Source organism: Daphnia carinata, chromosome 3 (genome assembly GCF_022539665.2).
Source record: "Daphnia carinata strain CSIRO-1 chromosome 3, CSIRO_AGI_Dcar_HiC_V3, whole genome shotgun sequence".
Lineage (NCBI taxonomy): Eukaryota > Metazoa > Arthropoda > Branchiopoda > Diplostraca > Daphniidae > Daphnia > Daphnia carinata.
In genome coordinates this window covers 10,693,252-10,720,384 of record NC_081333.1, presented here as the reverse complement: position 1 = coordinate 10,720,384, position 27,133 = coordinate 10,693,252, and the positions used below count along the sequence as shown (strand labels likewise).

The following is a 27,133-nucleotide window of genomic DNA, read 5'->3' as shown; positions in this document are numbered from 1 at the left end:
GCGCCGACGAATTGGAGAGAGGCAAAAACATAATAAGGAAATGTGTATAAAAAGGTATACACGATCGTAAATCATCGTACAGCACATGACCCCAAAAGAGAACTTAAAAAAAAAGAAAAAAAGAAAAGACACTTTAACAGCTTATACGGAGAAATTTTGCTCGGAAGGACAAAGGCACACGGCGTATTCTCAAAAGTAGTTTCCACAGGCCTAAATACACGTACGTTTTAGTTTAAAGTTTAGCCTTAATTCCATTCATTTTGGGCTGACAAAAATAGTTGGATCCATATAGCTATATATGTATATAGGATGATGAGACCCTCATTTCTCATCCTGTCGGCAGTCTGGTCTGCTTTTTTTCTTTCTCTAACTGTTATTGGCCTTAGGACAATGTAAATGTAAACTTGTTGTAAAATAATTAGCTTCAAGTAAACATAGTCTTGAGTTAACCTATTTGTGTTCAGAGGTATTCATAACGGAGCACATAACTGTTATTTAGCTGTGTGTTTTGCTTCTAAATATTGAAAAGAATTGTATATACCTAAACAGATCCTTTTATTTGCAGGTGATGAACAGGGCAATTGAAATTCAAATGAATTTTATAGAATGCCATGGCAGAGATTAAAAACAGAGAGACAGTGCCAGAACAGTTGTATTGTTCTCTTTCATTTTTCTATTTTCCTGAATAGACTACGCACACCAGTTGGATACTTAAATACCATTTTTACGAGTTTGGGTTATATGTGTCGAAGAAGAAGAAGAAGAAGAGGACACACATACCTTCACAGACATTTTCCTTTTTTTTTTATTCCACTATTTTATTATCATTTTTTTAAAGCTTTTTTGAATTGAGCAAACGTGACCGGAGATCATCATTGAGATGGCTGAGGAGATGCGCCTGCATAAATATATTTTTCCGGTTGACGGCTGACATAAAAGCCGTTCTGTATATCGCTTTAATTCAATCGACATCAAATTTAACGGCGGTCGATAGTGCTGCAACAGTTTGAATAATATAGCTCGCCTTCTTTCACTGCTAGTGGGCAAAGTCTTTGACCAAACGTCGCACAACCTCCCGACACGTCGAATTCAATCTCGTTCATTGAAAAGCTATTCGCCTTTTTCATCGTATAATTATTACATTGGGTTTTTTTGCATCTTGTTTCTCCTCTTCTAAAAATTTACGATTTACTAAATGAATTTCAATTCCATTTTTCTGTTTCTTTCTGTTTTAAACCTTTGTCGTGTTGGCCGAATAAACGGGGCTGACGGAGGAGAGCAAGGCATGCGTATAATCATTTCCCGCGTGCAAACATGATAATTGTAGGGTTGGTGGATGAAGATCGCTGGCTATATCTTGTCAGAGACAACACCTCTCGTATTACGTCTTTCTCTTGCCATGCCTTCTGCACCCGCCCGCGATTCTAGTCGCTGATAAAACATAAATCAATGAAACTAAAGAGCCGGGACAGAATTCAGCCAACAACGCAAAAAAAAAAAAATATGATAAATAACAACCAAAACAACAACAACAACAAAAATCTGAAAAAGAAATTATATATCTATATTTATGTGCGCTTATAAGAAGTCAGTTGTGTGTCTGAAGTATATACAGCAACATATCGGTCGGACTATCTTAGCAACCTCAATAAATCAACTGTGACTTCGCGCACGTTCGGGCTCACGCTCGCCGACGTAAAGCTTTTGTTAAGTTGATTTTTTTACGAGGAAACATCGGCTGATGAGGATGGGAAATGGCGAAGCTATATATCCCCCCCCCCCCTCCCCTATATAGGTAAATGGCGAAGAAAAAGAAAAAAGGATAGAAAACTTCTACAGACTGGAACATAAAAGGGGGGAAGCGTTATCTGTTTTGTTGTTATATATTTTTCTCTCCATCCATTTTTTTATTGTTCTCCCTCCTCCTTTGCGTCTATCATCAAATGACCAAATTGATATGCTAATGCGGAGCGGATGCGCGCCAGACAGAAGTGGGCCGTAAATCAAAAACTGGCGATGCAGAGCTTTATGAAAAAAAAAAATTGCAGCCGAGCAGCAGAGAACCAATGCTGCTGTGACGTCATTCCCGACAATAGGGAGGGGGAGAAGAGAAAAAAAAAGGAGAAAGAGACGTTACAGATACAAACACCACTTTTGTGATTTATGAGCGGACCGGCCCAACCCCGGGATTTTCTCCTTTATATATGCACAGGTATTATAAATACGTAGTGTATCGATATCTTGTGCTCGGCACGACTCAACTAAACAAGAAAAAAGAAAAGAACGAACCGTAAATCAAGCCGAACGCAGTTATGAACAAGAGGACACGGAATCAGAAGAATAAAGAGAGATGTAATATAGTAGAGAAAGTATATTCAACAGAACTCCTCCGACTTGCACGGAGAACGGAAGAATACACGGGTGAACTCGACGACCTTTTATTTCCACCACAACGAACAATATCTTGCGCGAATCTAACACGACACATATATTTTTTAGTAAACCAACCCTCTCCTATTCTTGGCTTGTCTCGTATAGCTTGCCGGATAAAATCTTTTGTTCGTGTCCAGTTCTCCATTTTTTTTTCCTACGTTCATTTGTTTGTTTACCAGCAGCGATCATCTTTCACGGGCTGCCCCGACTACCTCCCAAAATAAGTCCAGCAGTGTGGTTGTGATCTATTGGTTTTGTTCCAAAATCGTGACCAATCTGATAGCCTCCCGTCACACGTTTGTCCCTCATGACATTAACCTTGTCGTTTTTGAATCAGCACTTACAGTCCTCGTTAATCGCTTTATGAAATCGCTGCGATTGTTGATTGGTGGAGTCAAGACACGATTAATTCTACCATCTTCACATGCCGCCATCCACTAGCGCTTATTGATAACATTAGAAACATCAAAGCGAGCAATTTAATACCGGATTTAGAGCTTAATTACAGATGGCTCTTCCTTTGTATTGACTCACTCACTCCTTTGTTTCCCAACTCTTGTCTTCTCTTTCGTGTGATGTACACTATACTTTCAATAGTTTTGTCCTTGGGTCTAACTACACGCGGTCATTAAAACCATTGAACTGGAAAGGATCTTTTGATCTGTGTCCTCGTTTTTCCACCGTTCCAGTAACTCTCTTGGATGTTCTGTCCTCATACCCAAGGGCACCATAACAGTTGTGTGATCTATTCTTTTCCCCTTCTCTTTCTTTTTTTGAGGTATTCAATGCTAGGCAAAGTGTTAGATTTGCTTGACCGCAAACCACCCCTACAAGCGAAGCGTCATCGAATCGGAGAAAGGGAAAGATTTACCTTAACCGCAAACCATTGAACCGTAACAAGTCGTAAAGTATTCGATACTGACCCTGGACTATACGCAAACGAGCATGGAACACACACACACACACGCCTTCCAGTACATAATAGGAAGATAATCAGATAGTTTTGACTTGTTGGGAGGTTAAGATCAGCCTCCATAAATCCGAGTCTCATCATTTCAAAAAAATGTTTCCATTTCTTTTCGAGTTTTCTTTCAGTTTCTGATCTCTTTTGATGTATTTACTGGTGCCATAGATGGCTATCGTAAAAGAGGAGTTTTTAAACATTGTTCAACCATGGAACAACAGGACATACCCCGCAATGGTGGGACGCACACGGTAAAACGGAAGACATTTAAAAAACACATTGCGTTACGTGTTTCCTTGTAAACAAAAAAAATATGTTGCCAAACGCTTACGATGGCGAAAGAACCGTATCGGTTTTCCCCTAATTAGAAAAGTATTTTTACCTGTTCATCTATTTAACTCAGCACTAACAGTTATAATCATGATTAATACACCGTTCATCATTAGACTGTAAAGGATAGTAAAAGATATCAAGTTTCATTTCAACACAAAGGGGGAAAAAGTAAACTGATATCGCTCCAATGTTAAGAATTTTTCGTTTTCCTGGGTGTGTCTCCATATGGTGACTATAGGAAATGGAAATTAAAGTCCCGTGATGATGTGACGAGTCATAGGTCACATAATCAGAAAATTATCCGATCGTCATCGTCTGGGTTATCAACCCGAGGAAATTGAGAAGGGATTCCTTTCATTTCTCTTTCAAATGTTATTCTCCTTTTCCTCCTTCGTTAAACAACGCAATCCACCACAAATTTTTATGATTTTTCTTTTTTGTTTTGCGACTGCTTGAAATAGGACCTGCTGCGTGACTTTTGGTTTCTTTCTGCTGTTAATTTTCTTTATTCTATTCCTTCCTTTTCTAGCGCATTCGATTCCTTATGGTACGTGCACACCTCCTATTTTTTTTTGTTATCCCGTCAGTAGGCGATAATGACTCGCGCGGTCTGAATCATAAAAGGATTGACGAAAAGGTTGTCTGAAAAAAAAATGATGATGAAGAAGAAGAAAGAAAAAGTCGGCCATTGTGTTTATACATGCTGTTGCGGGGAGCCCACCAGCGATGATATGAGATCTATGAAAAATGTACGATTTGAATGGAACGCGCGCATCGGAAGGACCCAATGCGAGATCCGCCCTCTCTTAGAGGAACACGTCCTCCCTCTTGTATTCGTTCTCCTTTTTCTTGATTTCAATGCGCGTGTATGCAACACGATGATGTATACACGCAGCGTACAGCTTCATTCATCACGGTGACCCAAACTTTCGAGAAAATATTGCACGAAATGGCCTCTTGTTTGAATTTTATGACGCTTGAATTGATATAAAGCTATCGGCTCGTCGCGTGACCTTTTCATTATTAGCATGAAATACCGATCGTCTCGACTTGTGTTTTCGTTTGTTACTTTTCCAAGTTTTCTATCCTCCCATAGGGCAATGATTACATTGTTGCGTATCGTTCTCCATATCGAAGCGATTGATCAAATAGAAAAAGAACCTCTTAGCAGCAGAAGAATGATAATCTAGTACACCACTATTTTATCTTGATATGGACGTGAAATCACAAGTGGGTGGAGATGGGCGGGAGTTCTCTGACGAAGTACCGGGATCAACATAAACCAAATCAGCTCGCAATTGGCTGTTTACGGACTTGTGGGTATAGACACAAAAACATGTAAATGACCGCATTATCATTCCATTTAGTTTTTTTTCCCATCTTGCCAACGACGGTGCATGCAATTGAATTACTCAAGGCTCTTCTTTTTGTTCAAATGGCCTTATACACTGCGTTATTTTAATGACAGATTGTTCGGGAATCACGGAATCTCGTTATGAATGACTCATAGGGCGAGATCGTTCAGAAATTCAACAACGATTTAATCACCTCTTCATTTTAGGGGTTTTAACGTGTGCCGAATCTTTAATTATTCATTCGTAAAAAAACGTTTCTCGACGAGAGACGGAAAACTTGGGAAAAAAACAAAAACAAAACGAGGATGATGGATGTGTTTCCAATACTCCCATCCATCGCCCGTATATATGAAGAATGAATGGATTTCTCTATGCGTGTGTGTGTGTGTGTGCCAATCGGCAAATGTCGTAAAAAGACGTTCGACGTTTTGGGACGGCGCATCTTTTCTGAAATGGCCGACTTTTACTATCGGGGCTAGTATAGAATCATAACTCTTTCACACACACAAACGTTCATACGTATAATATATAGTTCTAAGCTAGTAAAGGAGGTGGAAAACAAAATGAAATGTTTTTGCCATATATATTTTGTGAAATCTTTGCCTTTTTTTTTTGTTCTTTGCGCGTCCCCTTGAATTTCAAATGATTCCCAGCGCTTTTCTCAGCTGTTTAGACTTGTCCACTTGTATGAAGTCTATAAGTAATCGTTTCAGATGGCCGTTTAAGAAGGAACGGAGAGGAGGTAAAACCCAGAATTACTCTGAAATTCTCTGAGAATAACAATAATAGCCAATAAGGATATAAATATGTATGAGGAAGAAAATATTTTTATACGACAAGGTAATGAAAGTATGGAAGACTGTATGAATGTGTCGCGCGTGCATTTGCTTTAAGACCTTGCTTTGGAAAACGTTGTTGAGTCGAAAATATCAAAAATATAGCAACAGAAATAGTAATGTGTTGAAGAGTTTGGACCTGGAACGCTTTAGAAAAATTCCAGATCGAATAACGACAGTTCACATGGAGAAAAAAAAACTCGTATAGTAAAAACAGTGTGACATCTTTTTCCAAATGAAAAAGGGACCTGTAAAGAGAAGGCTATAATAAAATAGAACCCTATGTGTATGACGTCTGTAATATAAAGGCTTTCGTGTCAACAAGCTCAGTATGCTAATCAAAATAGTTTTCTAAGCTAAGTCGTCATATTCAAACTTTTTTCTCCCAAAATATTTACGTTTGTTCAAGTGGCATATATAATAACGTTTTCCGATGCAATAAAAATAATAAAGAAAACAATATAATTTAACGTCGGCTTATTCTTAATATTATTTTTTTTTTTTCAAATGAAAATCTGTTTCGATTTGTTCAGCCTTAAACACTAAATCATAATTTTAAAAACTTTTTAGAGCCAGAGGAGATTTGAGCGCCATCTGTCAGATGCATGACCATTTTCTAACCGAAAACAAGCCACCGTAGTCTACACGTAAAGCAAGCGTCTGTTTGAATCGCGGGATCCAAACAATTGCGAGAAGAAGGAGGGAAGCCGGGGTCTAAAGTTGGAATAACAAGTTTATCCAAGTACATCCGACCCAAAAACTCGTCAAAATGGTACACTGTTTTCATTTATCTAAAATTTACTATGTCGTTTTGTATGAGAAATCAAAATTGTGTGTGTATTATCCTGAAATTAAGTGATTATTCCCGAACACTTTCTCGGTATTTTAGACGATCAGTAAAAACAACAAAATGGTTCAGCATTTGAACTATCGAGTGAGAGTGACTCTGCAAGATTCGAGAACCTTTATCGGGACATTTAAAGGTAGTCAATTTGTATACTATTCAAAAATTGTTGATGATGAGCAGTGGCATTTTCCTTCGTAGCTTTTGACAAACACATGAATCTGATTCTTGGAGACTGTGAAGAATTCCGTAAAATTAAAGCCAAACTCAACAAGTCAGGTGTTGGTGCCACAGAAAGAGAAGAGAAGAGAGTGCTTGGTCTCGTTTTGCTCAGAGGAGAGAATATTGTGTCAATGACAGTCGAGGGTCCTCCTCCAACAGAAGAGAGTATGCCCAGAGTGCCTATGCCAGGTGTCATTCCAGGACCTGGTGTTGGCAGAGCTGCTGGACGAGGTGTACCTGTCAATGCACCTATGGGTGCCCCTGCTGGTAAATAGTTTACTTTGTCACCTATGCCAAACAGCTTACTTTTTTTTGTTGGCTGCGCTTTATAAATTTATGAACTTATTTTTCAGGACTTCAAGGTCCAGTAAGAGGGGTGGGTGGACCTGCACCTCAAATGATGGTTCCTGGTGGCAGAGGGGCTGGTGGGCCAGCAGTATCAGCACCACCACAAATGAGACCTCAGGTACATAATTTGGTATATTAATTGCGTTATGAAATTGTATTGTACTTACGAATCTGTTTACTTGCCTGTTTCTAAGGTTCCTGCTCCTCCGATGGGTGCTCGTCCTGGCATGCCTCCAATGGGGATGGCTCCTCCACCTGGCATGATGGGCGGACCACCTCCAGGTATGATGGGAATGCCACCGGGAATGATGGGCCGTGGTGCTCCTCCCGGCGCTCCACCAGGAATGCGTCCTCCTCCCCCTGGCATGATGAGAGGAGGTATCTCGTAAACATTTTGCAAAAATCATGAAAGTTGTACTAATTTCCTCTATCACCAGGTCCACCTGGAAGGCCTTTCTAAATGATTTGACCACTTTTGTCGTACGTGGTATTTTGTGTAACTCCGATAAATACAAGACCCTCGAAAATAAGGAGGTAATGATTTTATAGTTCATTCCTCAGTCTTCCATATTTAAAAAGAAGTTCAACGTTTTACATCTCTTTAGTCACGTGTATAAGTATTGCAACAATTCGTACCATGTAATGCATATATTTTGGCTCGGTTAGGCGGAAGCACCTTTCGGGAATTTTGATGTTTTGGATACAATTAAAATGAGTCATGAGGAAAAAAAAAATAACTTGATGAAAATTACGAGTATCGGGGTCGAGACTCCTTCAGATGGAGTAAGTGAAAAGAACTAAGACAAAGAAAACTTCAGGAAACCTTCAGTACAGTTTGAAATTGTGTCCATACCCTATCTAAGCTCTAATAATACTTGTTTTTTAAACTTAAATTATATCAGGGGCTCATTCTTCTCGTCATCCGAGGTCTTGCTCTTCTCTTCGTATCTTTTACTAAATGCCATGGCTGCCGCAAAACCCACTAAACTAAGAACGACATTAAAAAGAAATGCGTTCTGATCACCTCCCGATGCGTGGTTTCCTCCGGAATCGTCATTTTTGTGCAGACAGTACAGCACTGTACAGGTGATAACATTGAGTGGGACCTGTGTCAACATAATTATTATTTTTAAAACATAAAAAACTATACAACAAGCTGGGCTAGCTTACTCTAAAAACGTTGTTGATGCTAGCCCTTTGGGATTCTGGAATCACTTGACTGCGCAAATAGCCAATAGCTGGGAAGTACATACCTAATTATTGGCAGAAAATACTCGGAAAAGGTTACACAAAATAATACGAAGGAAAATAAGTTCTGTACATACCAACTGAAATTTCCAATAAAAGGAATGCCAGAAAACTGATAACGGGCAAACGATGTTGCATATTTGTAGACCAAGCGCACGTTATCATGGAGATGGCAGAGCAGGCGACGCTAAATAAACGAAGAAAGTTAAACCGTTGCAGATCACGATGGTATTCGGTACAAGTACCTGAGTAAGAGGATCGTAGAAGGACGGATATTGCGATTCAGAAGAAGCGTATTCATGGAAGATCCAATCATAATGCAAACCATGAAACAGGAAAATACGAGCCCCAAAGGCCAGGCATCGGCGGATTGGGTCGAATCAAGTATTGGAGTCCATAGGAAAACAAAAATGTACATAATGGATTCAAACATGGATTGCACTAGCCCTAATAAAAATATGGCAGGGTCATTGAATATCGTCCGCAGGCCCTCGACGAAGGAACGACCAAGACCGAATTGGCGGCTGCCTGTTTTCGGTAAACAAGGAAATAATGAACATTACAACAACTGCAGCCTTGGCTATAATATTACCATGATTTTCAGGCCAAGTCAGAGAAATTAAAATAGCGCTTGCAACCAGGAAAGGAATGGCCGTCATGAACGGAGCTACAGGACCGAAATTCAACCAATCAGCTCCAAAGTCGGCAACTACACCAGACAGAATGGCTAATATCCCGTTCCAGAACGTAGAAATCGAAAATGTCGAAGATATCCAGTCGGCGGGAAACACATTTCGCTCCGTGTGTTCGCAGACGTACCACGCCTCAAAAGTGGAAAACAGAATGGAAGTGGCAACCCCACCTGTTTCAAAAATACTCCCCTTTTAATCACATCATAAGATCCTAAGCGAATCGACTTACCAAACAGCCGACCCGTAAATAGCCACCAAAAATTTGGACTCATCTTGGTGAGGCAACAAAATGTGTAAATGAAACAGAAGGCTAAACACAGACGTCTACGACCGAACATATCGGCCAATGGGCCAGTAAAAGTACCAACGGTAGAGCTTGCAGCAAATCCAACAATGTACCTATTTAGGGGGAAAAAATGACAGAATTAAGCCACATTATACACAGTAAAACCATTTTACAACTATACTACATGAAATACTACATTATCATGCTTCTTTTTCAATTACAGGAAGTGAAAAGTACTTACAGCAAGGCTATCTCTTTGGGAGCATATCCATATTGGCTGTAGAGCCGATATACATAAGGACCTTGAAGCCAATCTGAGAAAAGTGCCAAAAGATAGGGTGCAAAGAAAATCCTTTGGAACTTTTGAAATTCTGGGTTGAGTGAAGCAACTAGTTGTGACTTTGTGCGGGAGGCAATCCACTGAGCCACAGCACAAACAAGGACCAATGACCCCAACACAGTGACAACAAAATCTTTCATCTTTCCTCAGCTCCTGCAGTGTTTTAAGATAATATAACAAAAGTGGTGAAACTGTTCACAATTTGTTTAAGGATAAAATTATGGTGGACAAATGTTATACCTGTTCAAACCCTGTTGTACTTAAAACTGGTGTTATATGAACCAAAGGCTTTTGGTAAAAACAGCGCGTTCTCCAGTTACTGGAAGAACACTTTCAGTCAATGATTTGTTTCAGGTACGTTCAAAATATATATACATCGATAGTACAGCGATAATTTTTGTAGTTGTGCACAATACCATAGCCACGTAAACACGGCCACCTGCATACGCAACGAAAAATTTAACCTGCCGCGTCAGCAAAAGTTTGAAAATTGAGCATGCACCTGTACGCAACTCAGAAGAATGCCACGGTTTTCACGTTCACGGCAATGTTTATTACAAGGAAACCAACACAACGGCTGAAACGTCAAACAGTATTTTTTGTTGCAGAACCTAGTGTTCAAAGTGCTCCGTAGGTTCCGCTAGCTTTGAAGCTAAGATCCTTGACCACCAGAGAGCGTGTTTTACAATCTAGAACTCTTCTGCACGTGCGAACGTTGTCGGCATCTTGTGAACCTTTTGCATAGAGTTAGTAGGTAAGATAATACAAAAAATTTTAGTAGGGAACTGTATATTTGCACCTTGAGGTTGCGTAATCCACTGCATTTAATTTAGAGTAAAAGAAAACCACAATTCACGTCAAAGTTTAGATGTAAGGTTGTACATCAGCCAGTATGGCTGACAATAAATTACATCATGCATACTTAGTCACAATATAGAATACATTTGTTTCCTTTCTTGTACGTTCCAGAGCAAGCTTCAAGTTGAATAATCGTAAGCACAATGGCGTCCCAATTTTTCAACCGAATCAGCCAGCTTGGTATTGGAGTTGCATTAACTGCCGGAGTTGTCAATTCTGCGTTATATAATGGTGGGTAAAGTGCATTTTTAGAAACATCACATTTTTTTATATTCCACTTTTATGGTTGTAGTTGAGGGAGGTCACAGAGCTGTTATCTTTGATCGATTCTCTGGTGTCAGAAATGAAGTTGTAGGAGAGGGAACACATTTTTTTGTTCCTTGGGTACAGAGGCCTATTATGTATGATATCAGGTCTAGGCCAAGAAATGTACCAGTTATTACTGGCAGCAAAGGTAAATTATCATATTTATAATGAATCCAAATCCCACCACAGTAAAATGTAAACCTTTTTTTTTTTTTTTTTAGATCTTCAGAATGTAAACATAACCTTGCGTGTACTCTTCAGACCTGTTCCAACAGCTCTCCCCAATATATACAGCACTTTGGGAATTGATTATGATGAGCGTGTACTTCCCTCCATCACCAATGAAATTCTGAAAGCTGTTGTTGTAAGATGGCAATTTTTTTTCTTTTTTTTTTTTTCGGCAGAAGACTTTCATGAATTGGAATGTTTCTAGGCCCAATTTGATGCTGGAGAACTCATTACTCAGCGTGAGGTAGTGTCACAGAAAGTTAGCGAAGCACTTACAGAGAGAGCCGGACAGTTTGGTTTAATTTTGGATGACATTTCTATTGTAAGTTATTTGTTGTCACCATAACATATTGTCATTCACCATTGTTTTTGTTCAGACACATCTTACATTCGGTAAAGAATTTACTCAAGCTGTTGAATTGAAACAAGTAGCACAACAAGAGGCTGAACGAGCTAGATTCCTCGTCGAAAAGGTAAGTTGTATTATGAATAAACTATTTTTACTAAATGAACATGAATAGCGCAGATACGCCCAATTTAAACGTTATGGTGAATTTACTATATTCTTATTCGTACTTATAGGCTGAACAACAAAAGAAAGCCGCCGTTATTTCGGCTGAAGGTGATTCTCAAGCCGCTTCGCTCCTGGCCAAGGCGTTTGGCGATGCCGGTGAGGGTTTAGTCGAACTTCGGCGAATAGAGGCTGGGGAAGACATTGCGTACCAATTGTCCAAATCCCGTAACGTTGTTTATCTGCCAAATGGTCAGCAGACGCTCCTATCGCTTCCGCAGTAATGAGTTTAGAAAGTTCTTTTTGTATCGTATGGGACGAAGAATTTCGGTATGAGGTCAGTTAATGTTGAATAGCAAATTTTTCTGAGTGCTCTTCAACTGACTGGCCGCGTTTCGAAAATGCTAATCATCCGATTTTGCAGTAGACACTTGTCATCTCTATTCATAGAAATACAATAATTAATTGTATGCTGTACAGTAAACATTTGTGAGTAAACATGAGCAGGTCAAGCGGTAAGTTGTCATAAAAACAAACTACGGTCATGTTCGTTTCATAATTTCACATCTTTTTATCTTTGAAAGTTAAAATATTGGAATGAACAGAAGTCTGTGATTGGTTTTAAACAGCGGCTATCGTAGACCTACGGACCGCGGCACTCAAAACCGGATTAGGATCAGGTTCTTCATAAATAATGGAAACTTCCGACCATTCACGCCTCTTTTCAGATCTTTTAACGGCCTCGATGACGGCCATAACGTATTGGCCGTCTTCAAATGTAGCGGCCGAAGAAACAGCTTCTTTGACCCACCCACTGCGATCTTCGACGCGGGAAAACGCATCTCTAAGTGCTGAAACCTGTTCCAAATAGTTGATTCATTATAAATATTTGACAGGAGAAAATGCTAATAAAATAGACAAACCATGCGAAAAAGCCCATTAATATATGGCCTTTGATGAGGTTGAATAGGCGCATTATTTACGATTGAAGAGGGAAGAAATGACAATTCGTCAGTGTCTGTATGGAAGATTTCTGCCGTAGGGACCACCCTACTTTGACCGGTCACAGTTCCGCCTATTTGGCAAATTCTTAATTTTTGATCATTTGTTAGTGTCTTTGATATCTTACCAGACGGATCGCTGCGGTAAGTGATGAAACCTTGTGAACCAGTCACCGAGAAGCTAATGTCAAAGTTTTGCAAGCCTTCTTGACTATTTAGCGTGACCGCAACTAGTGCACCGCCATTCATTTCCATGTTAAATGCAGCAAAACGGTCACTCGTAATCCTGCGGATGCTCACTTCTCCTTTAACTGCAAGTCCTCTTCGAGTTACGCCATGAACACGTATAGCACGCTGTCGGATCACTGCGCTCACCACGTCGATAACGTGCGAGCCGATCATAGTCAACACACCTCCTCCCATTCCTTCTTCACATGTCCAGTCGTAACTGGATACAAGAGTTATACAATTTGCCTTTCTAGATTCTTTAAAATTTACAGTAACATACTTTTTTTGGTTGACGAGTGATCCGAGCTGAACATGAATGTCACAATAATTGACTTCACCAATAAGTTTATCATTAATGACACTTCGTACGTACTGAAATGAAGGCAAAAATCTGAGGCTATAGGCCATTACTGAGATGAGTGATGGGTAGTATTGGGCTGCATGAACCATTTTCAGTGTTTCACTTTGTGTTAGTCCTCCAGGTTTGTCACAAAGAACATGCTTGCCAATTCCAAGAGCTTTAACAGCAATCTGGGCATGAAGGATTGGTGGGCACATGATAATAATCAAGTCCACTTCTCTTTTCAATAGCACATCATCAACCTTGCTTGTAAAAAAAGGAATTTCAAGTTCCTCTGCTGCATCTTTAGCTGCCTCTTGAGTCTGGGCCCAAACAGAATCCACTTTGAAGCCTTTGGCTCGTAAATATGGAACCAAAACTTTCATGACTGTGCCAGCACTGATAAATATCCCGATTCCAGGTAGCATTCTGCCGTTCACTAATCTAACAACGATGAAAAGATGTTAGGTCATTAAACTTTCAAATTTCTAAACTTATTTTTCTTTTGCAATTATGATTGCTTACCTTATGGATTTCCTTTAAACTCAATATTACTGCCTTTTCATACTGATTGACGTTTCACTAAGGCTATGATTATACCACAAGTAAGTTCGTCTGCCACCCATATGTCTGGTAACGATGGTTTTTGAATCAACGCCCGTAAACACCATTCCTCTTCTGCCAAATAATTACCATCATCTAACGGCTATCACAAACAAATGAACCTTTTTATTATAGTATTTTTTATGAACTTGGAGGTTCCCCAGCTTGACTGGGAAAAACGCATGCAAGGTTTAATCCATGTCCCTAGTTTAAATTACAGACACCTCTCGATTTGGTTATCCCAGAATCTTCAAATCAATTTCGAAACTCAAAAAAAAAGCGCATTTTTATTTTTGGTGGAAAACGATAGTGCAGCCACTACTCAATTCTTCTTTCAATATCGGCGCATGCTATAGACCCCACACGAAACACTTTTGACTTCTATCTTACTTTTATTTCCTGTTTGTGAGCTTAAGAATTTTGAGATCAAGGAAAAAATAACGTAAACTGTAATCTAATAAATTTTCCGCTTGTAGTGTTTAACAATGTCTTAACTATAAGAGCTCAAAACAATTTGTATCTTTGAATTTTATTTTTCTGGTATTTTTTGAACGGCAAGTTTCTATTCCGGCACAAAAACATGAAATGGTCGAGACTTAAAACATTATTGCTTCCAAGTATTAGTTATTGTTATTGTTACCGCAACTCTACGGCACAGCTACAACATTGCATCCCAGCTACGGCAACCATACAAAAGTATTGATAGACTGATCACCTCTGCGTCAACGGCCTTTATTTTATTACGTCCATACATTGAACTTGTTGGCCCTCCAACAGCTGAAAATGGTAACTTGAGTTTTTTAAGCTAGATTGACACTTAACAATTGTTTAAACAAGCTTTAAACAAAGTCTTAACAAATTTGTTAATCAAGCACATCCGAATTACATAAGTGTGATCACATATTCAATGGCATTGTATAATGCGTATTCAGAAGTGTTTTATCTATGGTCAGACGTTAGGTGGCGCTGAAATTTTGGTCACTATTTATTCTTATCCTTTGCTAACCAATCTATGCTTGCCAGCATTGACTATGTCGGCAGAAATAAAATAGCAGCGATACCAGGTTACTGTTTCGTTGCCATAATTATCAAATGCAAAAAATTGGTAAAATGACGGATACCTCCACTAAGTTTTAAAATGTTTTTCTTTTTAATTACGCGTTGATTTATCATGATATCCTCCAGGATAATATTAATATCCAGAAATTTTCGTTTACGCCAATGGTCATCAGTCTTAGCTCAGCTGTTGACCTGAGCAATACGTTTTTCGTGCGTCTCAACTTCCTTTCTAAATAAGATCAGTAGGGCAAATGTTTTAAGAACACAAATAGAACAGCAATATTGTATCTTACTTGCGTCGAAGATTTTCCACCCTAGGACTGTGATGCTCTAAGTAGAAGAAATGGATGAATCTCTGCAATCAGGTTAGTTTTACAATGACCAATTTTTTGACACCTCTCATGAAATTGAGCGATATTTTCCATATTCCTTTAAGATATCTGTCGTGTTTGTCGCTGTGAGGGAACAATCGATAGGCCTCTGTTTCATCCATGTATTTGCACTGGTAGCATAAAGTTCATCCACCAAGAATGTAAGTTTAGCTTAATTAATAGTGTTAATGTAGACGTGCTTGCTCTACTTTGCATTTTCTGTTACAGGTTTAGTCCAATGGCTACGGTATTCTAGAAAAGAATATTGTGAGCTGTGCACACATAGATTTTCTTTCACTCCAAGTAAGTATTTTGGATTATTATTTGGGTATTTCGACTGTGGCCTTATGATATATATCTTTCTTTTGTTTCTGCAGTTTACTCTCCAGACATGCCTAAAAGACTGCCTCTAAAAGACATACTTTCTGGCCTGGTATCCAGCCTTGCTAGAGCCATTAGATTTTGGCTTCATTACACACTTGTTGCCATGGCCTGGCTAGGAATTGTTCCTTTGACAGCCTGCCGGATCTATCGTTGTCTCTTTACAGGATCTGTCTCCTCTGTTTTAACTCTTCCCTTGGATATGTTGTCATCGTGAGTTATTAGTAATTGTTCAAGTTTTTTTCAGTCCTAACCATTCTTTTCTGGTAGAGAACATGTGGCAACAGATATTTTGCATGGGTGTGTTGTAGTCCTGTGCACCTTGTGTGCTTTCATAGGACTGGTTTGGCTAAGAGAACAGATTCTTCATGGAGGTGGCCCTGATTGGTTGGAACAGGATATTCAGAATGAAGTATCGTTGTCAGATCCAGTTTGTCCGATTACATTTTTTTTAACGATCATCGTGTTTCTCGTTCAGGAACATGTCGAAATGGATCAACCGCCCGAAGGTCCTGTAGTTGACGCGGAAGTTCGTCTACAGAATAATGGTCAAGTGGATGTAGATGCAGATGCCGTAGGAGAAGCTAATATTCCAGCTCCTAATAACGCTGCACAGCAAGCGCAGCTCCAAGGTCAAGCACAAGACGATGTTAACTGGAACCTGATGGAATGGGATAGGGCAGAGGAACTGACCTGGGAACGTCTTCTTGGTCTAGATGGCTCGCTGGTGTTCCTGGAACACGTATTTTGGGTTGCGTCTCTTAACACTTTATTCATCCTCGTTTTTGGTAAGCCCGATCATAGCTTGATTACTTACATTTGTTAATTTTTAAAACGTTCTCTTCGCGCACAGCATTTTGCCCCTATCACATTGGACATTTTACAATCGTTGGTTTCAAAATGAAAGATTGGGTTTCGGCATGTCACTTCGAGGGCCTATTAACAACTCTTTGTGGCTATGTGGTCATTGGTCTTTTTCTAGTTCTTCTTCACGGCGTCACTTCTCTTCTTCGATTACGAAGGTAATCTACTAAATATAAATAAAATAAGAATGAACACCTAAATTATCGAAGAATTAACCTTTCAGGCCAAAACGTATACTGGGGCTCTGTTATGTTGTAGTAAAGGTCTCACTACTGACTGTAGCCGAAATCGGCGTCTTTCCTATAGTCTGTGGTTGGTGGCTTGATATATGCAGCCTGCCCCTTGTTGATGCAACATTTAAAGTAATTGTTGAATGCTTTTAAATAACGCATTCTGAAAGTTAGGTAATAAATTCTCCTTTATGCGCGCTCTTCAGGACCGATTGCACAACTTCAGCCAAGCACCTGGGACGTCGATGTTTCTTCATTGGTTAGTGGGCATATTATGCGCATTTTACTTTGCATCGTTCGTATTGTTGCTACGTGAAGTTTTAAGGCCTGGGGTGTTGTGGTTTCTTCGTAATTTAAATGATCCAGACTTCAACCCAGTTCAGGAGGTAAGAATCATATATATGTAAAGCTTGTGAGCAAACGACTTATTAGCTTTGCCTTTATTTTTTGTTTTCTCCAGATGATCCATCTCCCAATCGTTCGACATTTGAGACAATTTGCTGCTTCTTTGGTGATTTTCGGCACAATTGTCTTTTTGATGCTATGGGTTCCAATTCGACTTTTGCAGAGGGGCATGCCGAGTTTTTTGCCCTACTATATCGTCAATTCGACGTAAGTTCACATAAAGATATTTGCATAATAGACGTATCTGATGTTTCTTTTCCCCTTTAAACTGAAGCGACACCCAAGTCTCAGAATATTCTTTGGAGTTGTTGTTGTTGCAAGTGATCATGCCTTGCTTGTTGGAACAAAATCACGCTCGACAGTGGTTACTTTATGGACTGAGAATGTGGTGTCTAGCTGTGTCCTGGCTGTTGGGCCTCCGTTCATATTTGCTTGGAGATGTGGCTAGCTCTAGTGAGGTAATTTACTTTACTTGCTTTGGATTGCACAAATTTTGTTGCACTATTATAAACATTTTATTCGACAATTTCTTCTTGTAGACTGGAGGAGGACAGGCTCATCACAATAACCAAGGAGTAATAGTCGGTGAAAATGTTGAAGAAGGGGAATATAACAATCAAATCCATGAACCTAATAATGAACAAGTTGACGCACCGGCGGCTCCAGCGGAACCTGCTGTTGCAGCTGTTCCACAAGATGGAAATATTCGTTTTGGAGGAGTACCGTTTCGTAACGGAGGATTAGGAGCCGCCCACCAAGCCCTTCTCCAGCGTGAGGGTCCTGCTGGCTACGTACCGTATTTACGACCATCTGTTTTTTTTATTAGGATTCTCCTCCTCCTTCTTACCATGTGCATTAGCTTGTCAATTGCTAGCACAATTTTTCTCACCCTTCCTGGTATTTATCTAATATTTATTGTACTGGTAAGTAAGGGATTAATTTTGCTTACTGTCCTTAAGTTTGGATTGGGCGCCTGTTAATGGAAACGTTTTATGGAGCTGGACCTCACCACGAATTGTACACGGCATTCACCGGTTTATATTTTTGCTGGCTGGTTCTCCGCGGGATTCACGTTTTTTCTAATTTGGTTCCTCGAGGATGGTCAAATGTTTTTGTTCGTATCAAGTCCTACACCATTTTGGTTAGTAGAAAGTGTTTTTTTTATAAAAAGAAAACTTTATGAAGAATATTCTTAATTTTTAGGTACTAAAGTGCAGTGTGGCGTTTTCTCTCTTATTGGGCGTCATACCCTTGATGTTCGGGCTTCTGTTAGATCTCGTTGTTGTAGTTCCACTGCGTGTTGCCGTCAACCAATCACCCATCTTTTCTCTGTCCCAGGTGGTATTTGAACATAATTCGTCCTACTGGTTATCTAATCCTTTTTTGTTAAAATCGTAAAGGACTGGAGTCTTGGTGTTCTATATACGAAAATAGTTTGCGGTTTGACAATGATGTCGCCAGACTGGTGGCTGAAACATTCGTTAGAGAAGGTATCCGTTTATTCCAGTAATCTAAGGCTATTATTGATTACATCTAATGTTCCTCTAGTTGTATCAAGATGGAATTCGAAGAATGAATTTGACCTTTGTTCTATGCGAGCTTGCCATTCCTGCTATAGTAACTCTCGGTTTGGCATTGGCCCTTCCGTACGTCGTAGCTCATTCGATCGTCCCATTTTTTGGTACGTTTATCGTGAAGGACGCCATTAAGTGTGACCTAGACGGTTAAATTCTTTACCTTTCGCAAATGTTTTATTTTACAGTTCCTAGCCGACAACTTAGAGCTCTTATCGCTCGAAGAGTATATCCATCATTTCTGGTCGTTATTCTTTTGATGGTATTCTCAGTCTGGCAATTGAAACAATTCAAAAGACTTTATGAGCACATTAAGAATGATAAGTAAGTATATAATCCTTGTCGCATTTATGAAAGCTTAATTTCCGTGTTTCCGTAAAAAAAATAATAGAAATATATATATATGTATAGTGTATACGTAGGATTCTTTAACATGGATCATGAAATAACAAATGTTCATTCGACTGTATGCTCAACAGGTATTTGGTGGGGCGCCGGCTGGTCAACTACAATCACAGGATTGACAGGAACGAAAATGCTCAGACTACATGATCATTTGAACAACTTTAACTGGGCATGGCGACCGTGTTGTATGAAGTATGTACATTACAATTTTCCTTTGGCGCTTTGAACTTTTCAACTTTGATCATTATAAATACAATGTTATGAAAAATGTCTAGAGAACTAAGATCTTGCTTCTTATTTTTTACCTCCTTGTGAAAGAATCGTTCGCGGTATTTATCGTCGCTTTAATTAAGTAGCCGTTAAAAACTATTAAGTAGAAATTCTTGTGCAGATCTGACTCTAAATGCCATGCATGTCATCTGTTTATAACAAGATACGCATTCTTTTCATTTTTTTTTTGGAGTTGTTAATTTCTCAAAACACAAAAGATCAGTTACTTTCTTCCCGTTCTTGCGTTCTAAACGTAAACCTAAAAAAAGGAAGACCTATAGACCTAAGAAATCGGCCTCTTTATTCCGTGTTTTCGTTTCCCTGTGTAATTCTTCATTTAAATTTAGGTAAAGACCAATTCCGTCATTACGATATATTTTAAAATGTTATCTGGTAATTGAGGAATAGTTTTCCTTGTGCCAGCTGGTAAACATGTTGAAAATTAAGGTAGTGATTAAGGAAATCGAGTTAGTGTAGATTACCCATGACCAGCTTGTTACTGGAAAATAGTGGTTCATCATCATCTGTTCATTGCAAGAGTTGAAGATTTTGGAAAAATAGAAAATTAATGGAAAAGTCGGGCTTATTTTGTCGGGCTTATTTTCAAGCACAACAGTTTGGCGAAAAAAAAACATACCACTTGGTATAATAAAATAAATGTTTCATTATAAATTATACGCTGAGTTCAGGATTAGTTATTCGTTTTCTCATTAAAGCAGCTGTTTTTGTAATACATCGAAAATTGTCCTTCACGAATCCGACGTACCGTACTAGCGCGCCAACTTTTTATCGTTTTTCGTTTATTTTATTAAACTTCTGATCTCGTGAAAAATAAGAAGTAAATTTTCTTGCTCCCCAGCTTAGCTAAGGGGCAATAACGGCACTTTGTTTTCTTTTATTTAAGAATCGGTTGATTTAACAAAAAAACCAATAACTTAATCGTAATCAGCATTCAATTTTGATTGTGCATTGTTATTTATTTTTACCTTATAGATGGCTTATCATTCAAATGCACACCGTTCCTACAGATGGACGCCACCCAGCTATTCTTTTACAGTGGCAATGGCACCACAATTGTCACAACTCAAAGTATACTGCATAGCCCTGTGGTGCGCTTGCGTCGCCCTCAGCCCAGAACAAGGTTTATATTTTTAAAACCGTTTAGCTATTGAAAATTTCGTGAACACTAAATCGCTTAATGTGCTAGAAGAAATAGAAACTGGCGAGCATTCAATGGAGTTGAAGAATGAATGACATTACAACATGACAATAGGGGGGCTAGATAGCGAATCAACCTTGAACCGCTCGAATGATAAATATGCTTTAAGTAGAACCTAGATGGCGTTTTATCGATAGGCAAGATTGTTACGTCGGCTGTTAAAAAGGTTTGTTATAAGACCGGGTGGGTTTCGAGTTGGAGCTTCTCCCGAATATTTCCGTTATTGCCCCTGTCTAGTTACGTGAGCCTTTGTTGGCAAACTGGTTTTATTTTAGTGTTTAAATGGCTGGAAAAATTATTACGTTAGAAGAAGTCGGAAAGCACAAGGATTCTAAAACAGGCGTATGGATAACCATCCACGGTCATGTGTATAACGTGACCAAGTTTCTTGAAGAAGTAAATGTGAAAATGATCATTTATTAAACTATTAATCTAATTGTATGCATGAACACAGCATCCTGGGGGTGAAGAAGTTCTGATGGAACAAGCTGGAAATGATGCAACAGAACCATTTGAAGATGTAGGGCATTCCACTGATGCTCGAGAGCTTCTAAAGGACTACCTGATAGGAAGCCTCCCAGAGGTATCAAAACTATTATATCTTTTGCTTGACATAAACTCTTAGTTTTGAAACGTTTCAGAATGAGGCGAAAAAGGTCAATGAAAAAAATCCAGCAAACTGGGCTAAAAAGGATGAAGAAACAAAGCCTGCCTCTTGGGCATCATGGCTCATTCCAATGTCTCTAGCATTTGTGGCTTCAATGGGATACAGGTTTTATACGTCTAATCAAGGCAATTAAAAAAAAACCTTAATGGTTGGTTACCAAACTAGACATCAGTTATCAAATTAACAAAATGGGGTTGTTTAATTTTAATTGAGATAAATTGATTACTGGTAATGTAGTTGTTATCTTATGATGCAGAATATCCATTCCACACCATTTCACAGCCATGATGCATGCAATATACTCTTAAACTCAAATACATTTCTGGTGTGCTATTCTTCACATTGGCATTGATTGTTTTATTTTTTTATACTGATTGGTACTATAGAATTAAGTAACAAGGTTATTCTTTACATTAGAAAATGCCTAGCAATCTGTCTGATTTAAAAAAAGTAATCCATTTCATAGCCATATCTGTGTTTTTTAAAATAAAATAAAAATATTGAAATATCGGGCTTATTTTTTAAGCCCAACTTTTTGTATAAAAACATTGGGATTAAAATTTTGACCGGAATTTACATGATACCTAACCTAGTACAATCACAATAAAACGCTGATTCAAAATAAAATTTCAAGTTATGAAGATTTTAAAATACAACGCAGTTAAAAAAAAGGCTTTTAGCGCAGTAAACAACCAACGTGGGTTTAACGCAACCACTTTAAAGTAGAATAACTCTAAAAAAATGTTGAAAAGTCGGGCTTATTTCATCGGGCTGATTTTGTCGGGCTTATTTTTCAGCCCGCAACCACTTTAAAGTCAAATAACTCCGGAGCTATCAGCCCCACGAGAAAATAAGATCGATTTTCGCGATCCTCGTTTAATTTCTAATCGAAATGGTGCACTTTTAACGAAATCTAGATTTTAGTCAAAAAGTGGAAAAGTGGGAAGGCTATAGCCTTCTCACTTTTGTCAAAATCGGCCAAAAACAAAAATCTCTTGGAAATCAATAAAATTCACGCATTACGTTCCCAACTGTACGTTGATTTCAAAAACGTAACGCATTTAATGCCATATCTTTACTTTTAAAAATAAAAATAAAAATATTGAAATGTCGGGCTTATTTAGTCCCGGCTTATTTTGTCGGGCTTAAAAATTCTTTGTGCAAAAATTGACACTCATCGGCATTGATTGAATATCGCAGGATATACTCAAAATTGAATGCTGATTCTGAGAAAACTGCTATTTTTTCATTAGATCAATCCTTTTTTAAATACACCGAACATTTGACACAATGCTAGCGCACCAGTACGCTATAGCACTAGCGCAGCAGAAATATTCAGTGTATTTCCAAAATGGTCGACTCAATGAAAAAATAACAATTTTATCGGAATTAACATTCAATTTTGAGTATATTTTATGATATTCAGCGAATTCTCATAAGTTCCGGTTTATGCAGAAAAAAATTTAAGCCCGACTAAATAAGCCCGACTAGATAAGCCCGACTTTTCTTCTTTTTTCGTTTTGTACGTTTAATTAACCACAAGACCAATTGAAAAAAAAAAAATTAATTTTCGTAATAAGCATTCAATTCTGCATCGAAATCATATATTTTAAGCCAAATTTTAAATTTAGCCGAAAATGAAAAAATGAGAAGGCCAGTTTTGTCAAAATCGGCAAAAAACGACGTCTCTCGGAATTCGATAAAAAACACGTGGCATAGCCAAAATTGAAAGCTGAGTTCGATTATGTTAGAGGTTTTCTCGTCAAACCAGCCATTTTGGAAATAAACTAAAAAAAATGTGCTGTTTTGGCACGTTGCAATCTGCCGAATCGAAGAACTGACTAGCGCGCCAGTACACTAGAGCGCTAGCGTGACACATCAAAGTTTTTTACCAAACCATAAATTCTGCTTTAAAAAAAGTTCATTTTCGTATTCCTTATTAAATTTTTAATCTAAATCAAGTATAGGTATCTCACTTTAATGATATAATTTTTAAATAGGAAGCGTCGGGCTTATTTTGTCGGGCTTATTTTTTAAATCCCAGAACCACTTTAAAATCGAATAACTCTGGAGCTATTAGCCCCACGAGAAAAAAAGATCGATTTTCGCGATCCTCGTTTAATTTGCAATCGAAATGGTACACTTTTAACGAAATTTAGATTTTAGTCAAAAAGTGGAAAAATGGGAAGGCTATAGCCTTCTCACTTTTGTCAAAATCGGCCAAAAACCAAAATCTCTTGGAAATCAATAAAAACCACGCATTACGTTCACAACTGAATGTTGATTTAAAAAACATAACGCATTTTAATGCCATATCTGTATTTTTTAAATAAAAAAAAATATTGAAAAGTCGGGCTTATTTCGTCGGGCTTATTTTTCAGTCCGCAACCACTGTAAAGTCAAATAACTCCGGAGCTATCAGCCCCACGAGAAAATAAAATTGATTTTCGCGATCCTCGTTTAATTTCCAATCGAAATGGGGCACTTTTAACGAAATCTATATTTTATTCAAAAAGTGGAAAAGTGGGAAGGCTATAGCCTTCTCACTTTTGTCAAAATCGGCCAAAAACAAAAATCTCTTGGAAATCAATAAAAACCGCGCGATGTACTCAGAATTGAATGCTGATTTAAATAATGTAATACATTTTATTATCAAACTAGTCGTTTTCGAAATAAATGGAACGAAAATGCCCGTACGCCAAAACAATAAGTTCTTCCGTTTATTACGTTTCATTCAAAAACTACCGGTCCCACGTCAAAACAAAGCCCATTTTTGCGATCCTCGTTTAATTGCGGATCAAAATGATGTATTTTTAATGAAATCTAGATTTTTGCCAAAATTGAAAAAGTGGGAAGGCCCTTCTCACTTTCGTCAAAATCGGCCAAAAACCATGTCTCATGGAATTCGATAAAATTTGCAGGATACACTCAGTATTAATCGCTGATTGCAGGTAAGCTATTCATTTTCCCTTTAATAATATAGTGTTGAATAAATCGTAGGTTTTTATCGTTTTAATCGACTCGTTTAGCGCTTTTAGAATTCTTGTATTTCCACTAAAGAGTAGGTTCGTTAAACGTCAACAGTATGTTAATTGTCACGGCGTACAGCCTAGTTTTACACTTTTGCGTTTGAGAATATATCTCTGCCTATCGATTTGAAGTATCAGTTCTCGCATAAAAGTTTCTGTTTAAAAAAGCTTTCTTATCTAGATTTGGTTTTGCAAGCGAGAAAAAAAATCGCTTAACGATTACATAGATCATGTGGTCAAAGGGCAAAGATACGCATCATGACTTTACAAACCATTCCTGACGCAGTTTCACCGAAACATTACGAACATTTTCGTCGGGAAAAATAGCAGAAAAAAAACACGATATTTTACTAAACAAGAAATAACTGAAAGTAAATGTCAATGTCATGATGAGAATGAACAAAAACGGCATATATCTCAGGCAAAACCGGTTTGATACTCCCAACAACCACGACGGTAACCGATTTAGGTTCTAAAAAACGGCTGTTCGTTTGTCCCGATTTTTCCCTCGGGTAAGCGAACGGGCTTTGAATGCTGCCATATTCATATGATGGCGTTCCAATTTCTTTATCTTGACGACGTTGGAGGCGTTGTCCAACAGTGGATTTCCTAAATTGAAGATTTCCCGCAGTAAATCATTTTGCGCCAAATGTAAATTCATTCCTGACCCCAGTAACTGTAACCACAAAATATTGGTTATCAATTGGGAAGCTATGAAACAGTATTTTGAAGGTCACCATACCTGGCAGAAGCTATCATATTGGTGTTTGCATCCCCATGAGTCTATATCAAGTGTTTCCTTGCCAAACTTGATGCGGACATCAGGTGCCTCATTTTCCTATTCAATGTTTAATATAATTCACATTTGTCAATATCGGCTTGCTAAACAGTACTGGTTACCTCAATAGCATGCAAAATATCTCTGAAACTCGAGCGCTGTTGCTTTCTATCTTTTTTTGCTCGATATTTATGTGAATCTGTTGCCAACTGTCTTAGCTTAGTACACAACTCATCCATTTCAGATGTATGGCGTGAAGTTGAATCCGTTTGCTGGATGCCATCAAGGTCATCTGTTTCTTCTTCTGTAGATATGTCAAAGCCAAAATCTTCATCAAATACTCGAGCTCCCTCGTAGATGAGGGCGATAGCTTCTCCGGCCCCAATACGCAAATCAACGTCGGTTGAATCGAGCAGCTGAACTAGACGTCGAATATGACTAAAAAAATGAAAAATATCAAAATACGAAGAACTTTAAAAAAAATATGTCTCTTCTATAATTACGTTTGACTCAGATCGTAAATATGCCGCGGAGGCAATAGAGTTAGTAATAGAGACCAAGCGCTGAGTGCGGCTGAATGAAGACGAAGTACATCGGGTGAAGTAACCGTATTTTCGGGAGCCCGAAGACTGGCGCTAAAAATGCCCTCGAGGGATATCATTACTTGAACTATTTCAGATAGGTCGCAATCCGCCAGGAATGCACAAAGGCCAAACGTAGAACAGACCTATGCAATTCGTACATAATATTTTAAACAACTAAACAACTTAAGTCATATATTTCTTAAGATTTTACCTGAGCGCGGGCAGCAGGGCTGGCACTTTTATCAGCCATGAGAGAGAGGAGGTAAGTTTTGTGGTCCCTGTAGATTGACTCACTATCAGCAACTGAACCCAGTTGAAGACATAGAAGTGCCATAAGTTTGGCAGCTGATTCCTGCTCTGCTCCTTTTCCTTTTTTCATACCCCTCTCCGCACAATCCAAAAGAGTCATGCGCCGACCAGCCACAAAATCAGGCATGTATTTGGCACTAAATGCTTGGCAAAGAGCATTAAAGGAATTTACACGACCCTGTGAAGACTTTTGTGTAGTTAAATCAATAAACTCCTTCAATTTGTCTTCAAGGATTTCCACTTGCGTTCTTTCATCAGTTTCCCCACCTAAATAGGAAAAAGGCAGCTAATTAAAAACACAGCATTTAACTAATAAAAAATATATCAGTAGAGAAAAAACCAAAAAACCAAAAAACCAAAAACCAAAAAACCACAAAACAAAAACAAAACAAAAAACAACAAAACCATAAAAAAACAACAACAAAAAAAACATATAGGCTTCTTAACCATCAGGAACTTACCCTCCTCCAAAACACTCCGATTATCGGATACTGAGCTTACAACACTGACTGTGTCAGGCTGCGAATCCTCATCAGAGACAATCAGTGGCTCACCTTTACCTCTTCCAGATGATTTCACTATGCAAGGAAAATTAGACACATCAACAAAACGAAATACGATCCAAATAACTTTGCGTTTACCTTGATGATTTGCAGATTTCGATGAAGTTGGTCCTGCACTTGCGTGTGCGGAGCTGCCTCTCTTGGAATTACTGCTCTTTTTTGGCATGGTTCTCAAGTAATGGAAAACTTTTGCAAGATCTTTTTCGAGAAGCTTTATTACAACCCAAATTGACACGTTGCTATACGCAAGAAATTTACTAAATATTGCCCGATTAGAGAAAGTGCTAAAGTACGAACGAAAACCGTACACATGTTGAAACTTAGCAAAAAGATTGCGACGTCTGCTCCCCTAACGGTTGATCAACGCAAATTGACCTAGTTATCGTTTGATGATCGACAAAACGGTCGATATTTTTAAATAATATTTAAAGATAAAAATGTAGGCAAGC

At 38.5% G+C, this 27,133-nt stretch overlaps 7 protein-coding genes across 11 annotated transcripts; 4 read left to right on the top strand and 3 right to left on the bottom strand.

Annotated features, from left to right (window-relative positions):
* Positions 1-6,531: 6,531 nt before the first annotated feature.
* Positions 6,532-7,879, top strand: LOC130697534 (small nuclear ribonucleoprotein-associated protein B-like). The gene is made up of 6 exons (XM_057520443.2): positions 6,532-6,693; positions 6,811-6,904; positions 6,967-7,254; positions 7,341-7,453; positions 7,530-7,713; positions 7,773-7,879. The coding sequence occupies exons 1-6, from the start codon at positions 6,691-6,693 to the stop codon at positions 7,793-7,795; spliced, it is 705 nt and encodes a 234-aa protein (XP_057376426.1). The 5' UTR covers positions 6,532-6,690; the 3' UTR covers positions 7,796-7,879.
* Positions 7,880-8,210: 331 nt separating this feature from the next.
* On the bottom strand, positions 8,211-10,350 carry LOC130697525 (molybdate-anion transporter-like). Its single transcript, XM_057520433.2, has 8 exons — positions 10,142-10,350; positions 9,803-10,054; positions 9,505-9,674; positions 9,176-9,445; positions 8,829-9,111; positions 8,661-8,770; positions 8,506-8,588; positions 8,211-8,441 (listed from the first exon to the last, which is right to left on the bottom strand). Exons 2-8 carry the CDS (start codon positions 10,039-10,041, stop codon positions 8,229-8,231), a joined length of 1,368 nt encoding a protein of 455 aa, XP_057376416.2. The 5' UTR covers positions 10,042-10,054; positions 10,142-10,350; the 3' UTR covers positions 8,211-8,228.
* A 185-nt stretch (positions 10,351-10,535) lies between these two features.
* LOC130697531 (protein l(2)37Cc-like) lies at positions 10,536-12,173 on the top strand. The gene is made up of 7 exons (XM_057520440.1): positions 10,536-10,655; positions 10,871-10,990; positions 11,052-11,213; positions 11,287-11,429; positions 11,499-11,615; positions 11,671-11,766; positions 11,876-12,173. Exons 2-7 carry the CDS (start codon positions 10,903-10,905, stop codon positions 12,086-12,088), a joined length of 819 nt encoding a protein of 272 aa, XP_057376423.1. The 5' UTR covers positions 10,536-10,655; positions 10,871-10,902; the 3' UTR covers positions 12,089-12,173.
* Positions 12,174-12,254: 81 nt separating this feature from the next.
* LOC130697519 (glucose-fructose oxidoreductase domain-containing protein 2-like) lies at positions 12,255-14,057 on the bottom strand. Of its 3 annotated transcripts, none has more exons than XM_057520426.2 (5): positions 13,899-14,020; positions 13,314-13,802; positions 12,934-13,253; positions 12,728-12,879; positions 12,255-12,662 (listed from the first exon to the last, which is right to left on the bottom strand). In XM_057520426.2, the coding sequence occupies exons 2-5, from the start codon at positions 13,799-13,801 to the stop codon at positions 12,426-12,428; spliced, it is 1,197 nt and encodes a 398-aa protein (XP_057376409.1). In that variant the 5' UTR covers position 13,802; positions 13,899-14,020; the 3' UTR covers positions 12,255-12,425. The 3 variants fall into 3 exon arrangements, with proteins under 3 accessions (XP_057376409.1, XP_057376408.1, XP_057376407.1); XM_057520425.2 differs by having other exon boundaries at positions 12,256-12,662; positions 13,314-13,817; positions 13,899-14,057; XM_057520424.2 differs by having other exon boundaries at positions 12,256-12,662; positions 13,314-13,812; positions 13,899-14,023.
* A 1,122-nt stretch (positions 14,058-15,179) lies between these two features.
* Positions 15,180-19,533, top strand: LOC130697498 (E3 ubiquitin-protein ligase MARCHF6-like). Of its 2 annotated transcripts, XM_059494288.1 has the most exons (18): positions 15,181-15,400; positions 15,472-15,567; positions 15,635-15,709; positions 15,784-16,000; positions 16,058-16,199; positions 16,266-16,575; positions 16,641-16,809; positions 16,875-17,013; positions 17,088-17,267; positions 17,342-17,493; positions 17,561-17,744; positions 17,826-18,183; positions 18,246-18,427; positions 18,490-18,624; positions 18,687-18,776; positions 18,835-18,967; positions 19,049-19,184; positions 19,340-19,533. In XM_059494288.1, the coding sequence occupies exons 1-18, from the start codon at positions 15,379-15,381 to the stop codon at positions 19,410-19,412; spliced, it is 2,793 nt and encodes a 930-aa protein (XP_059350271.1). In that variant the 5' UTR covers positions 15,181-15,378; the 3' UTR covers positions 19,413-19,533. The 2 variants fall into 2 exon arrangements, with proteins under 2 accessions (XP_059350270.1, XP_059350271.1); XM_059494287.1 differs by having other exon boundaries at positions 15,180-15,400; positions 16,058-16,575.
* Positions 19,534-20,882: 1,349 nt separating this feature from the next.
* Positions 20,883-21,736, top strand: LOC130697537 (cytochrome b5-like). The gene is made up of 3 exons (XM_057520447.2): positions 20,883-21,150; positions 21,209-21,337; positions 21,396-21,736. The coding sequence occupies exons 1-3, from the start codon at positions 21,037-21,039 to the stop codon at positions 21,552-21,554; spliced, it is 402 nt and encodes a 133-aa protein (XP_057376430.1). The 5' UTR covers positions 20,883-21,036; the 3' UTR covers positions 21,555-21,736.
* Positions 21,737-24,840: 3,104 nt separating this feature from the next.
* On the bottom strand, positions 24,841-27,067 carry LOC130697514 (interferon-related developmental regulator 2-like). Of its 2 annotated transcripts, XM_057520421.2 has the most exons (7): positions 26,763-27,063; positions 26,583-26,699; positions 26,024-26,388; positions 25,732-25,955; positions 25,351-25,666; positions 25,193-25,288; positions 24,841-25,126 (listed from the first exon to the last, which is right to left on the bottom strand). In XM_057520421.2, the coding sequence occupies exons 1-7, from the start codon at positions 26,848-26,850 to the stop codon at positions 24,923-24,925; spliced, it is 1,410 nt and encodes a 469-aa protein (XP_057376404.1). In that variant the 5' UTR covers positions 26,851-27,063; the 3' UTR covers positions 24,841-24,922. The 2 variants fall into 2 exon arrangements, with proteins under 2 accessions (XP_057376404.1, XP_059350539.1); XM_059494556.1 differs by having other exon boundaries at positions 26,583-27,067.
* Between the last annotated feature and the right edge of the window lie 66 nt (positions 27,068-27,133).